The sequence below is a fragment of the Herpailurus yagouaroundi genome, unplaced genomic scaffold (assembly GCF_014898765.1).
Source record: "Herpailurus yagouaroundi ecotype Mexico unplaced genomic scaffold, PumYag 160, whole genome shotgun sequence".
NCBI lineage: Eukaryota > Metazoa > Chordata > Mammalia > Carnivora > Felidae > Herpailurus > Herpailurus yagouaroundi.
In genome coordinates, this window is record NW_024412401.1 from 30,549,172 (window position 1) to 30,563,200 (window position 14,029).

The 14,029-nt window shown below is 37.8% G+C and overlaps 1 protein-coding gene across 3 annotated transcripts in view; it reads left to right on the forward strand.

Annotated features, from left to right (window-relative positions):
• Nucleotides 1–14,029, forward strand: part of FKTN (fukutin) — a 101,594-nt gene that overhangs the window by 27,353 nt on the left and 60,212 nt on the right. For all 3 annotated transcript variants that reach the window (XM_040481887.1, XM_040481889.1, XM_040481888.1), the window contains exons 4-6: nucleotides 1,520–1,723; nucleotides 9,569–9,846; nucleotides 10,500–10,632. In XM_040481887.1, coding sequence (XP_040337821.1) covers nucleotides 1,520–1,723; nucleotides 9,569–9,846; nucleotides 10,500–10,632 — 615 coding nt within the window. The remainder of the gene's footprint in view (nucleotides 1–1,519; nucleotides 1,724–9,568; nucleotides 9,847–10,499; nucleotides 10,633–14,029) is intronic.

Genomic DNA, 14,029 nt, shown 5'->3' on the forward strand with positions numbered 1-14,029 from the left:
AAATAAATAAATAAATAAATAAATAAATAAATAAATAAATAAATAAAATATATACGAATATATAACAAATATATGTCAATACGTAACAAATATATATAAAAATTCAATTTTGTTCAAAGGTATAGGGCAATTCAGATTTCCTGTTTCATCTTGTGGTAATTTGTTAATTGTGTTTTTAAAGACATTTGTTAATTTCATCTAAGTTATTGAATCTTCTGGCATAAAGTTGTTTTTCTAACTAGCTCTTTACTTATAGATGTTTCTCCCACTAAGAGATAATAAACTCTAGAGCAAAGATTATTGTAGTCTTGGTATTTGCATACTCTGCCTTAAAAACAAATGGTAAGAGACTTATTCCTAGCTTTATCTCATTTTTTTCCTATCCTTAAAAGTCTTAATATCCTTATTTATTTATTATCTTATTTATGTTTTTACATATTTCTTCAGATTTGGGGAATAAGAGTTTACCCTTAATTCTATGAGGCACCTTTCTGATGGGCATACATCCCTTTGAAATCCTTGTTACTTCCATTAAAGTATGCTTTTAAGCAATGCTGTTATTCTATCGATCTTTGCTGCCCTTGGTGCTACTTACTCTTGAGTGTGATTATTGTGTTTCCCTTGTAATTTTGAAATTTGTTTTTTCAGTAGGGGACTCTACTCATTGCCCCAAAGAATTCTATTTTAAAATATTACAATATTGGGGCACCTGGGTGGCTCAGTTGGTTAAGCATCCGACTTTGGCTCAGGTCATGATCTCATGATTTGTGAGTTCAAGCCCCGCTTTGGGCTCTGTGCTGACAGCTCAGAGCCTGGAGCCTGCTTTGGATTCTGTGTCTCATTCTCTCTCTGCCCCTCCCTACTTGTGCCCCCTCTCTCTCTCTCTGTCTCTCAAAAATAAATAAATGTAAATTAAAAAAAATTTTAAAAATAAAATATTAAAATATTATTAGAAAATCAAACTATATATGGGAATAGTCAAGCAGGCAAGATATTTTAGTTTGAATCTTTTGCTTATAAGCATTATTAAACAGTGTAACAAATATGAAGAAAAATGGTACATATGATTGATGTTGAATTTGAAAAGGTTGACATGACTGATTTTTAAAATCTGACAGATCTGGTATTTCCTCTTCCACTTTGGCTCAAAAAGTTGTAGCTAATACCAAGGGAATAATTTGTAAGCCCAAAGTTTCCATCTCAGATAGACTTCCTCTAATGAAGATTTTGTTATTCTTTTGATGTACAGTTACTTAGTAGCTGTTGCATGTATTTTTATTAGAGAGTATTTTACCTTGCATTATACATATTTGTTCATGTTCCTCAGTCAATGGTGTATACCTTAAGAGCAGGGACCATGTATTATTTATTTGCTTATTTGTTGAATACAGTAATAAGCATGGTATCTATTGAGTAAACCTTCTATATATTCTTATAAAATTAATGAAATAAAAATTTAATAAGGTAAATTGTTGTATTGGTTGAGAAGAATAAAGGGGATTCTTTTCTTCTCAAACAGCGTGCAGTTAAAAAATTTGTTATGCTAACATCCAGCCAAAATGTACCAGTGTTCCTTATCGATCCTTTGATTCTGGAATTGATTAATAAAGACTTTGAACAAGTCAAAAATATTTCTCATGGCTCCACTTCAGAATGCAAGTTTTTCTGTGTTCCAAGAGACTTTACTGCATTTGCACTGCGGTATCACCTATGGAAGAATGAGGTAAGATGATTTGCTTTCAGATAACAGACTGTGTCTTTTACAAAATAGTATGGGATTAAACCAGTTAAAATGTAAAACATTTCAAAAAAATCTTTAAAACTTTTCATAAATTGTATTGGGAGTATTTTCAGCTATAAGTAACAGGAGACAATAATGTCCTAAGCAAATAGGGGGCTTATTTTTCTTGTGTAACAAGACTTTGAAAGATTGGTGCTGTTGACATTAGTTCAGCTGCCCACTGTGTCAGGGCTGGCATTATTGAAGTTCTTCCTTCATTTTTCTCATCATTGCAAGACAGCTGTCCTGGTTCTGAGGCATCATATCCATGTTCAAGGCAGTAAGATGAGAGGAAAGGATGGTGATGCAATGCGTCCTTTGAAGCAAAAATTTTCTCAGAAGCATCTGGTAAACAGCTTCCAGCTCATTGTTCAGAACTAGGCTCCTATGTCTTCTTGTTGTGAAGGAGGCTAAAAAGAGCTATTTAGCACTTCCATCAGTGTAGGCAGGCAAGTAGAAAGGGATTTGGTGAAGAACTTTCAGTATCTGCTAAATAAGGTATACACGAAGGCGATATCACTAGTCTGCAGCACTGTTCTTTCCTCTTTGTAAGTGTGCAGTATGGTTTGATACTCAAATGGAGTGTGCTTCTTAAGCGTATCCAAAAAATTCAAGCATCTGTTTTCATCCTGCTTAGTGGTTACAAGGCAAAAGTCAACCAAACATGCCAAAAATCTGCTTCCTTCTTTATCTGCAATACCTCTAACCACCCAAGTTCACTATTTTTCATTCTGAGGAATTATCCAAGTAAGAGTAAGAAAATTAGCACCAGATTAAATGAACTTAACTAGCTAGTCAGCCACCCATGGTAAGCGTGCACTAACTCTGCCGTGGGATCTGTTTAGTCGCCTTCAACCCGGAGAGGTAGGCTTATGTCCCAGGACGATGGTGGGAAAGCAGTGTAAGCTGCACGGTCTCTTGATTGCCCTGGGCTTTCCCACAGGGCCGCCGAGACTGAGCTCCGACTTTTTTCTGACCTGTGGTTCTTTCCAGGCAATGAGGCCAGTGATGAGACAGATGAAGTGTCCACATAAGTACCTGATTTTTGCTGGCATGTTTTTTTTTTTCTTTCTTCCCAGTTTTATAGTTTGAAAATACTTAAACTTATGGAAAAGTTAGGATGTGGTATTTTCAATTTAATATTTATTTTTAATTAGACTACTGTGTTAAAAGTCAGATGGTGATGCAGAACTCATAAGGAAGAAGAGCGGTCTGCTCTTCTCTCTTCACCCCTTACTTCCTCTTGTAGAGTCAACCACTTTCACCTCTTTCTACCTGTTTTACCTTCTCATTTATAGATGAAATTTTCTGCTTCTGCTTTTTTAAATATTTCCTACTTGTGTTATGAATAACAAGAACTTAACTGGTAATCTCTTCTGCCTCCATTTACACACACATACAGACTCTCGTCTCCCATCATCATTAATCACATTTTGTAGTTAAATTAGTAGTCAGTGTTGACCTTATGAATGTATAATCACATGGATGCTACCTAGTTTAATCTCATCATGTTCCTTATACAACTTTCTTCTCCTGTTTTGTTTGCTGGTTTTCTGTGTATCAATAACCTGTGTATAAACTCTGTAACAGAAACATAAAACTATGTTTTATAATCCAACACATCAGGTAATCTCTCAGTTCCATTTCTTTTTCCTTAGAGACATCCCTTCCAGAGCTTTTGCTCATTTTGCCTTACTACAGACTGATGTGCTGTGCATATATTGTTCCGTAAACCCCTTCACAACATTTTAGGAATTCCTTTCTGAGAACGGATGAATGGGAGGCTGAAACCTTGCATATCTGAAAATGTTTCTGTTTTACTTGCACGTTTGATTTCTAATTTGACTTATACAGCAGTTAGCTTCTGCTGTGTAACCAATCACACACTAAAGTTACTGGCTTAAACAACAATCATTTGTGGCGTTTCATGATTCTGTGACAGTGATTTGGGTAGCATTTAGCTGGGCAGCTCTTCTGGTCTCAGCTGAGCTCAACTTCCAGTCAGCTAGGCAGCTCTGCTTCTTCAGGACGGCTGGCTGGCCGATGGGGCAGTGGAGTCCCTGGACCGCGTGTCTCTTTCATCATCCAGGCTAGTCTGAGAAAGCAAAAGCATGAAAGGTTTCTAGATATTGTTAAAATATTAAGATTTCTTATCCATGAACATAAATATACCTCCTTTATTTTTTTTATTTATTTTTTTTTATTTTATATATGAAATTTATTGTCAAATTGGTTTCCATACAGCACCCAGTGCTCATCCCAAAAGGTGCCCTCCTCAATACCCATCACCCACCCTCTCCTCCCTCCCACCCCCCCATCAACCCTCAGTTTGTTCTCAGTTTTTAACATTCTCTTATGCTTTGGCTCTCTCCCACTCTAACCTCTTTTTTTTTTTTTTTCCTTCCCCTCCCCCATGGGTTCCTGTTAAGTTTCTCAGGATCCACATAAGAGTGAAACCATATGGTATCTGTCTTTCTCTGTATGGCTTATTTCACTTAGCATCACACTCTCCAGTTCCATCCACGTTGCTACAAAAGGCCATATTTCATTCTTTCTCATTGCCACGTAGTATTCCATTATGTATATAAACCACAATTTCTTTATCCATTCATCAGTTGATGGACATTTAGGCTCTTTCCATAATTTGGCTATTGTTGAGAGTGGTGCTATGAACATTGGTGTACAAGTGCCCCTATGCATCAGTACTCCTGTATCCCTTGGATAAATTCCTAGCAGTGCTATTGCTGGGTCATAGGGTAGGTCTATTTTTAATTTTCTGAGGAACCTCCACACTGCTTTCCAGAGCGGTTGCACCAATTTGCATTCCCACCAACAGTGCAAGTGGGTTCCCGTTTCTCCACATCCTCTCCAGCATCTATAGTCTCCTGATTTGTTCGTTTTGGCCACTCTGACTGGCGTGAGGTGATACCTGAGTGTGGTTTTGATTTGTATTTCCCTGATAAGGAGCGACGCTGAACATCTTTTCATGTGCCTGTTGGCCATCCGGATGTCTTCTTTAGAGAAGTGTCTATTCATGTTTTCTGCCCATTTCTTCACTGGGTTATTTGTTTCTCAGGTGTGGAGTTTGGTGAGCTCTTTATAGATTTTGGATACTAGCCCTTTGTCCGATATGTCATTTGCAAATATCTTTTCCCATTCTGTTGGTTGCCTTTTAGTTTTGTTGGTTGTTTCCTTTGCTGTGCAGAAGCTTTTTATCTTCATAAGGTCCCAGTAATTCACTTTTGCTTTTAATTGCTTCACAAAAATAAACTCAAAATGGATAAAGGACCTCAATGTGAGACAGGAAACCATCAAAACCTTAGAGGAGAAAGCAGGAAAAGACCTCTCTGACCTCAGCCGTAGCAATCTCTTACTCAACACATCCCCAAAGACAAGGGAATTAAATATACCTCCTTTAATTCAAGTGTCCTTTGATGAGCTTTGTTAGAATATTGTAATTTTTCTTACAGATTTTGCACATTAAAAAAATTTTTTTTAATGTTTATTTGTTTTTGAGAGAGAGAGAGAGACAGAGGCTGAGTGGGTAGGGGCAGAGAGAGAGGGAGATACAGAATCTGAAGCAGGTTCCAGGCTCTGAGCTGTCAGCACAGAGCCTGGCCCGGGACTCAAACTCACGAACCAGGAGATCATGACCTGAGTCGAAGTCAGATGCTTAACTGACTGAGCCATCCAGGCGCCCCGGATTTTGCACATTTCTGATAAGATTTACTCCTTGCTATCTCATAGTTTTGTGTGGGGTGGGGACGGCGTGTGGGTAATGTGGATATTTTTCCTCTTCCTTTTCCAATTCATTACTATAGGTAGATGGAAATGCTGCATCCTGTTTCCCAGCTACTGTTCTGAACTCTGCACTCTACAGATAAAGTCCAAAGTCTCTTCCTCCCATTCTCCCTTTCTCATCCCCTTTCCCACCTTCTCTTTCCTTTTCTCTCTTTGAATGCGATTGGTTGTATTTTCTGCATAAAAAGGCAATTTTAGTCTCTTCCTTTGTAACCCTTACACCTAATTTCTTTTTCTTGTGTTATTGATTTAGGTAGTTATTGATTTAGATAGGAACCCCTCCAGGATAGTATTGAAAAAAAGTGTTCTTTCTTTCTGAAAGAAAGAATTTTTATTTCTTGGCTGTTGGACCTCTAGAATTGACTCTCTCATTTTCTTATCTTTGCTGTATGATTTTTCATCTTTTTCTAACTGTTCTACTTTTAAACAAAATCTTTAACAATGCCATTGATTTTTATCATATTCTTGCTCAAAATTTTTATATTTTTAAAAAAGTTTTGTGTATTCTTGTTTCTTATAATAGCGTTCTTGTTTCGTGGGTGCAGTTTTGTCTTTTTCGCTCTGTAGATTGTCATGTTTTTTGTTTTCTATTTAGTTTTTTTGCCCCCTGCTACATTTTGTTTTTCTAAATCCCTTGTGGGTGTTTATTTTTTGTTATGGTTATTTATTTTATTTGGTTTTCATGACACAGGCTTTCTGCAAGGTTAATTGCTCTTTGTTCAGTTCCAACTGAAAACCAGTTGGAAGCTTTTTGTTGTGGCCGTGTTTCATAAACTGGTGACTTTCAGCATAAGGTTGGTAAGGCTATGCCAACCTTCTCACTGACTGATTCCTAAACGTCAGTATTTGTTAGCCATTCCTACTGGACTAGGAATCGACATAGAAAAAGACTACAAAGCTTATAAACCTTTTCTACAAAGAGTATTTTATAGTGTTCCTTTATTTTCCCCAAATGAGGTTTATAGAAATTATACCCTGCCTATATACATAATCCCCTAAATCAATATGATGTCTTAACTATAATATAAATTAGAAATAAAAGGAAAATGTGTATTTCAGCATATAAATGCTCAGTCATGACTACACTGGAAAACATGATGAAGTAATTCAGATAGTTGCACTTTTCGGTTAGATCATTGAATGCAAGTAGCTTCAAATAAAAAGTCATATTATGAATGATATTGTTAGTAATGTGGTTTTTTAAAATAGTGAGCAAGTTTCCAACAACAAAAAAGTAAAATTGTCTCCCCTTTAACATGGCTATTGTATTCCTGGGAAGTAGAGGTCTCAGATGATTACGAATAAGGTTTTCACTACGGGACTATCTGAGAGAACATTTGAAATTACTCAGGACACAAGGCAGATTTTCATATTTTGGATTCTAGGGTGTCTAGTATTCTTGGCCTATGCCTCTAAATGCCAGTTGTGTCTTCCTCAATCATTATGGTAGTCAAAAATATGCCCACAATTTTTTTAAATGACTCTTGGATACAGTAACACTGGCTTTGAGGACCAGTACTTTAGAAGAAAGGAAATAAGCTACAATTGGCAACACTAATATGACCACAGTCAGCGGAAGAAGCAGAAGGTCAGCAGTACCCAGAATAAGCACACAGGTTCACGTTTGTCCTTTTATACATATGACATCACATAGAGCCTTCCCAAACCCTAAACCTCCCTCAACCTTCTCCCTGTCCTCCCTAAACCTTCTCCCAAAGGTTAGATCTAGAACACTAGATCTAATTATTGTAGACATAAGTTGCATGTAATTATTCCTTATTATTACCATGACAATAAAGTGAACAAACGACTGCCAAAGGCAACTGGAAGTAGATTTGTGCAGTACAGCCTTGACCTAGGCCTTTGCTCTGTTTGATCAGAGCAACTACTTTGTTCTGACTTTTCTCTCATGATTATAAGATAAGCCGTTTCAGAGTTCCTCCTATTTTGTCTGTCAGTCTTTCTTCCCACAACCCAGGGTCTGATTCCCCTTCAAGGTCTGGCTGGCCTTTTAAATTTTTCCTGGATTTACCAGCTTATCATGCATTTCTTTCATCCTGCACCGTGGATTCCGTCTCTGAATTGGCTACTCTCACTCTCAGTCAGTACTTTCCACCTCTTAGCAGACCAAATGAGAAAAGGAAAAAGAGGAGTGCCATAGTTGATCAATCTAATATAGGGAGAATTAAGGTGAAATTGCATTAACGAGGGTAAGTTGCATTAGATGCTATTAAAAAACATCCCTAAAATCTCATTGATTTAGCACAAGAAAGGAGTAATTGTCTTTACCTAAGTACAGTGTGGATATTCTTGGTCAGAGATATTTCTGGATGACTTTTCTCTAGAGATTTAGGGATATAGGCTGTTTCATTTGTGTAAATGGCTTTTCCACCTTGGAGTTCTTTGCTTCCCTAGATGCAGACATTAAGAGGGAACGCATGAAAGATTTTATGAAGATTGTAAAGCCAGGCCTGGAACTGTTATAGGATATTTCCTATATTTATATTCTTAAATATAGGATTTATATTTATTTATATTGCTAAATATAGGATTCCTATATCCTATATTTCCTATAGGATATTTCCTAGTCAAATTCCTTTGACTAGGGCACAGTTTAGTTCTTTATCCATAAAGGAGAGGACAGTTGTCATTGCTGTTAGCATTCTCTACCGAATTAACACTTCCTCTCATATAAGAGTATAAACACTAGTAACAACAAATATCTATTGAGCACCTGCTGGGTACTAGTCACTCTGTTGATTCCTGTGGTTGAGGAACTTGCAGTTTATTGATGGAGTTTAAACAATTAAAAAGCAGTATAATCAATACTACGATAGGGGTCTATGTCTGCTATAAGAGCATGGGTGAAGATACGGCTAATCCAGATAACATTCAACAGTAGTAAGTGATGTGAATAAAGTACTCTTGAAGAATGTTTATGAATGCTGTGGCTTTTAAGACAAACTTACAGACACAGCTCCTTAATTTAATAATGTTAAAATCTGACTATTACCACCTAGAAGTTTGTTTTCCTTAACTGTAGACTAGGTATAATAATATCTTCCTTGACGACCTCAAGTAGATTCTGGGGGCATCAGATGAGATAATGAATGCGAATGAGCTTCATACACATTATATAAATAGAGACTAGAGAGGTAGTATTAAGAATGGAAAGAACCTTGGATTTGGTTGCATAAGACCTAAGTACTGGCAGTGGCTCTGCCTGTTATTGTTTTTTTTTAAGGCTTCTATGAGTCTGTTTTTTAATCTAGCATACCTATGCTACGTATTTTATATGATAGATGTCATGTAAATGCAATAATGTTTATTAAAGTTCCTTGGAAATTACAAAGCCTACTATTAAAATCTCAGGTGTTCTCAATAATTTATGCTGCTTAATCATCCATAGCACTGGTTGTTGGTCTTAGGACTAAAAATCTACCATATAGATTAATTTTACTACATGAGATTTATACTATAACTAATGATATTGGAAAATGCCTTCGTCTGTTTTCTGATGGTTTGCATCCTGATGGACTTCTATTATAGTAGCAGTTTAAGGCGTTGGGATACAAAGTATGAGAGGAAAGTACCACCCTCTTGAAGCACATTTGAAGATAGAAATTAATAGAAGTTAAATTGAAAATTACAAGTTTTATTTTAAGTGCTATCCTTACATTAACATTTGCCTTATAGATGCTAACCACAGAACACTAAAATGAGCATTCTCTCCAAGGAAGAAATTGATATGCATGTTCATAAAGGATGTCTTTGAACATGTGTGCTGAGCTACGTAGTTTCCCTTTTTGATATTCTCCTTATTCTCCCACCACCACCTTCCCCACTTGCCACCCTTAGTTTGAAATCTTTGGGCAAAGAGGAGATTAGCAAAATATGTGTATGGCTTGACTCAATGTAAGAATCCATTTAGTTTTGCTACCAGTGTTTGGTTTTAAATATTTAAGCTTGATGTTTCTTTGGTTTTAGGAGGGCTGGTTTCGGACGGCTGAAAATATGGGCTTTCAGTGCCTAAAGGTTGAGAGCAAAGACCCCCGGCTGGATGGAATAGACTCACTTTCTGGAACCGAAATTCCCCTGCACTACATCTGCAGATTGGCTAATCATGCCATCCACTTGGTGGTCTTTCATGAGAGGAGTGGCAACTACCTCTGGCACGGCCATTTACGACTCAAAGGACGCGTGGACCGGAAATTTGTTCCTTTTCGAAAGTTACAGTTTGGCCGTTATCCTGGAGCTTTTGACAGGTAAATTCAGGATGTAAAGAGGAGTTCTGAAACCTGTAGTGTCCAGTCATGAATTCTTACTCTTTTCCTACATTTTGTAATTAAATCTAACATGTAATTCACACAAATCAGTTTTGAAATGTAAATACCCAACAGCAAGAAACTCATGCACATGCGTGCTAGGAAATACGCATACGAAATACTAGAAACATTGTTTTTAATGCCCCCAGACTTTGTGTATTCATACCGTGAAGTATTGTAGAGCAGGGACATGAATGGATTAGTGCTCTGTGTAACAACGTAGATGAATCCCACAATGTTGAGTGACAGAAGCAATGCGTAAAATAATACAACTCTTGATTATATTCATAAAATGTGCAAACACAGGAGAAAGTATGTTCATGGATATATGCTTACATAGTAAAAATTGTCAAAAGGTACAAACTTCCAGTTATAAGATAAGTAAGTTCTGGGGATGTAATGGACATTGTGGTGACTATAGCTAACAGTGCTGCATTGTATATTTGACAGGTGCTGAGAGAGTAGATCTTAAAAAGTGGTAACTGAGGAAAATATGCTTGACGTTTAGCTTTTTTGCTTATGTCATGTGTTTTGAAGAGGCTGCCAGCTTTCTGGGTTAAGTCCTAATAAGAAATCCTCACTTTTGTTTTCAGGCCAGAGTTACAACAAATTACTGTTGATGGACTCGAAGTTCTCATCCCGAAAGATCCAGTGCAGTTTCTAGAAGAAATACCACACTCTCGGTTTATTGAGTGTAGGTATAAGGAAGCTCGAGCATTTTTTCAGGTTAGAAGTAATCAAATATTGTACTTTTTAAATTAGAAGAGGTGTGTTTATTTTTAATGTTTCCAGGGAGGGGTAGGAAATGAAGGGACCTATAGTAAATAGGTAAGAAAACATCTTTTTTGATTCATTGTTTTTCTTCTAGATTGCTTTATTTGAATTTTTTTTTTAATTTTTTTTTCAACGTTTATTTATTTTTTGGGGGACAGAGAGAGACAGAGCATGAACGGGGGAGGGGCAGAGAGAGAGGGAGACACAGAATCGGAAACAGGCTCCAGGCTCTGAGCCATCAGCCCAGAGCCGGACGCGGGGCTCGAACTCACGGACCACGAGATCGTGACCTGGCTGAAGTCGGACGCTTAACCGACTGCGCCACCCAGGCGCCCCTGAATTTTTTTTTTTAAAGGAGAGTAAACATTAACCTTAAGAAACGATTTCTCTCCTAGTTGAATGGTGTGATGTTTATGGAGACCTTGTTTTATTGGGGTAGGCTCTGATAGGTTTAGCACTGGCCTCTGCTTTCAGTTAGGATACCCCATAAACACTATCAAAGGTGGTGCATTCTTAAAGCGCCCCCCCCCCCGTAGGATGAAGCCACTGTAGAAGATGGACCATGTAGATTTGGGAAAGGTTTCACGGAAAATGCAGTTTTTCTCAGAGGGCTGGCAATGCATATGAATGTTCTGTGTTTATGAAGGTTTTGAAGGTAAATGCTATGCAGAGACCAGTGCTTTTTGAACTTTACTTTATTCTGCTGCTCTCGCTTTCAATTCAATAAACACTTATTGAAAGCCGTTTTCCCAGGAACTCTGCTGACCCTGGGGATGTAAAGATGATTTTGAGAGGCATGAAGTTTCAGCTCTGAGAGATGACTTAAAACAGAAATACAGTGAAACCAGTCAGAATTTATGGTGGGGTTTTGGTACCCCGATCCTTCCACTTGCCCTTTATTTTCTGGGGTTCCCTTCTTTTTTTTTTTTTTTTTTTTTTTTAATTTTTTTTTTCAACGTTTATTTATTTTTGGAACAGAGAGAGACAGAGCATGAACGGGGGAGGGGCAGAGAGAGAGGGAGACACAGAATCAGAAACAGGCTCCAGTCTCCGAGCCATCAGCCCAGAGCCTGACGCGGGGCTCGAACTCATGGACCGCAAGATCGTGACCTGGCTGAAGTCGGACGCTTAGCCGACTGCGCCACCCAGGCGCCCCATCTGGGGTTCCCTTCTAAGAAAGGTGTAGACACATGGACAGGAATAGAATGAGGAGACGAAGTACCAGCTGTATAATCGCTGGCTAAGTGCCCCACACCCGCAAATGCAAGATTTTTCTGGTAGGCGGTGCTGGTCCCTGGGACCAAGGCCTGACAGCCTTCCTGGTGGGTCTTCCCAGCCCAGTCTCCTTAGATCTGTAATTGTGAGCTGTGAAACATACCCAGTCAGCCTCATGGATGACAAGCTGGAAAACTATGTGGACGAATCTACTATAGTCGTCAAGTGCTGAGCATCATACCCCTACCACGAAGGAAGTAACAGGAAGCAGAGGAGATGCAGTCTGCTGCCTGAGCTTGACCACTCGCTCTTCTTGCCTTAAGGGAGTTTGCTCTGGTTGCCACCTCTGTCAGAGCACTTCCCACAGTGAATTGCGAGTATATGTCTTGTCCCCCTACTAGATTATGTGAACTTATTGACGGCAGGCTTGTTGTTCACTTCTGTAGCCCCAATATCTAGAGCAGCATCTGGCACAAAGAAAAGATCCTATAATTTGGAAAAATGTTTGGAGAATAAGGTGCTCATCTGAATCAAATGAATTTTCTAAGGACACTTATTAGGACTTCTCCATTCCCTAGCAAGCATTTGTCCAGGCTGATTTTGACGATCTTTGTGAGAAGGCAATGTAAAATGTAAAATGCTTCAAAATATTGGTACATCATTAGGATGGTATCAGGTTTTTTAATTGCGTGTTTTCATTCTTGCTTTTGAAATTTTCAGCACAAGCCCTCAATCAGCTTTTGAGTAAAGAATATGGATGGCAGATGCTCAGAAGGCTTATCGGCTTATCATATATAGCCTCGTAGTTTTGGTGTTTAAAGCACCATCACATAGCAAGACTACCATCCCATCGGAGGTTTATATTTATAGTAAAATCAGGTGGAACTTTGTATTCATTCTTAATTACATTATTTGTGTCCCTTCACTTGCAGCAAGATACGCTTGTGATTTCTAATCTGCTTTTCTCTTTTGTTATTGTATTGGTATTACTGATTTAGGGTGCCTAATTAAGTTGATAACTCTTTTATTCTTATTCTCTTAAATGTTTCATTCTTCATTATTTCTTAGTATTAGAACCAAGGTCCCGTTTTCAAATTAAAGTGGACATATATAACTTTGAACACTTGATGGCGCCAAACAATCTTAAATACAATGCCTGGTGTAAAGTAAGCAGTGAACTAATCTCACAGAACTCATAAAACAACATTCTAACTTTCTATTTTTAATATTTTTTTTTTCTGGAAACATACTTAAACTTTCAGAAAAGTGGTAAATAAATACAAATAAATATTTTTCCTGAACCATTTGGGAGTAAGTTGTCGACCATATACCCTACAACCCTGAATAATTTAGTATTTTCCCCAAACAAAAACATTGTCCTACATTGTCTTAATACAGAAATAAGGATGTTAGATCACCATTTTAATCCCCATTCAAGTTTTTCTAATTGCCCCAGAAATAGCTTTTGTGATAAAAGAATTCAGTTCAGAATAAATTATAATAAAAGGATTCAGAATCACATGTTGTATTTAATTTTTTCATCTCTTCAGTCTCCTTCAGTCTGAAATGGTTTGATAGTCCTTTTTAAAGTTTTATGATTGATGCTTTTGAAGATTACAGGCAGATGTTTTGTAAATTGTCCCTCATCTAGAAGTTTGTCTGTTTTTCCTCATGTTAGATTCAGGTTATACACCTGTAGTAGGAACACCACAAGTGATTCTGTGCTCTTCTCATTACATCCTATCAGGTGCTGTGTGGTTGTGATTTGTCCCATTACTGCTGTGTTACATTGATCACTTGATTAAAGTGCTGTCTGCTAGCTTCAACCCTGTGAAGTTTCTGTTTTTCCCTTTGTCATTAATAGAAATTTGGCATGAAGGTACTTTAAAACTATGAAAATATTGTCAGTGTCATCATCAATCTTTTTTTTCAATTTTATTTTAGAGAGAGAGCGTGCAAGTGGGGAAGAGGGAAAGAGGTAGAGAGACAGAATCTTAAGCAGGCTCCATGCTCAGCGTGGAGACCAAGGCAGGGCCCTGATCGCATGACACTGGGATCATGACCTGAGCCAAAATCAAGAGTCAAACGCTCAACTGACTTAACCACCCAGGTGCCCCTCATCATCAATCTTTTA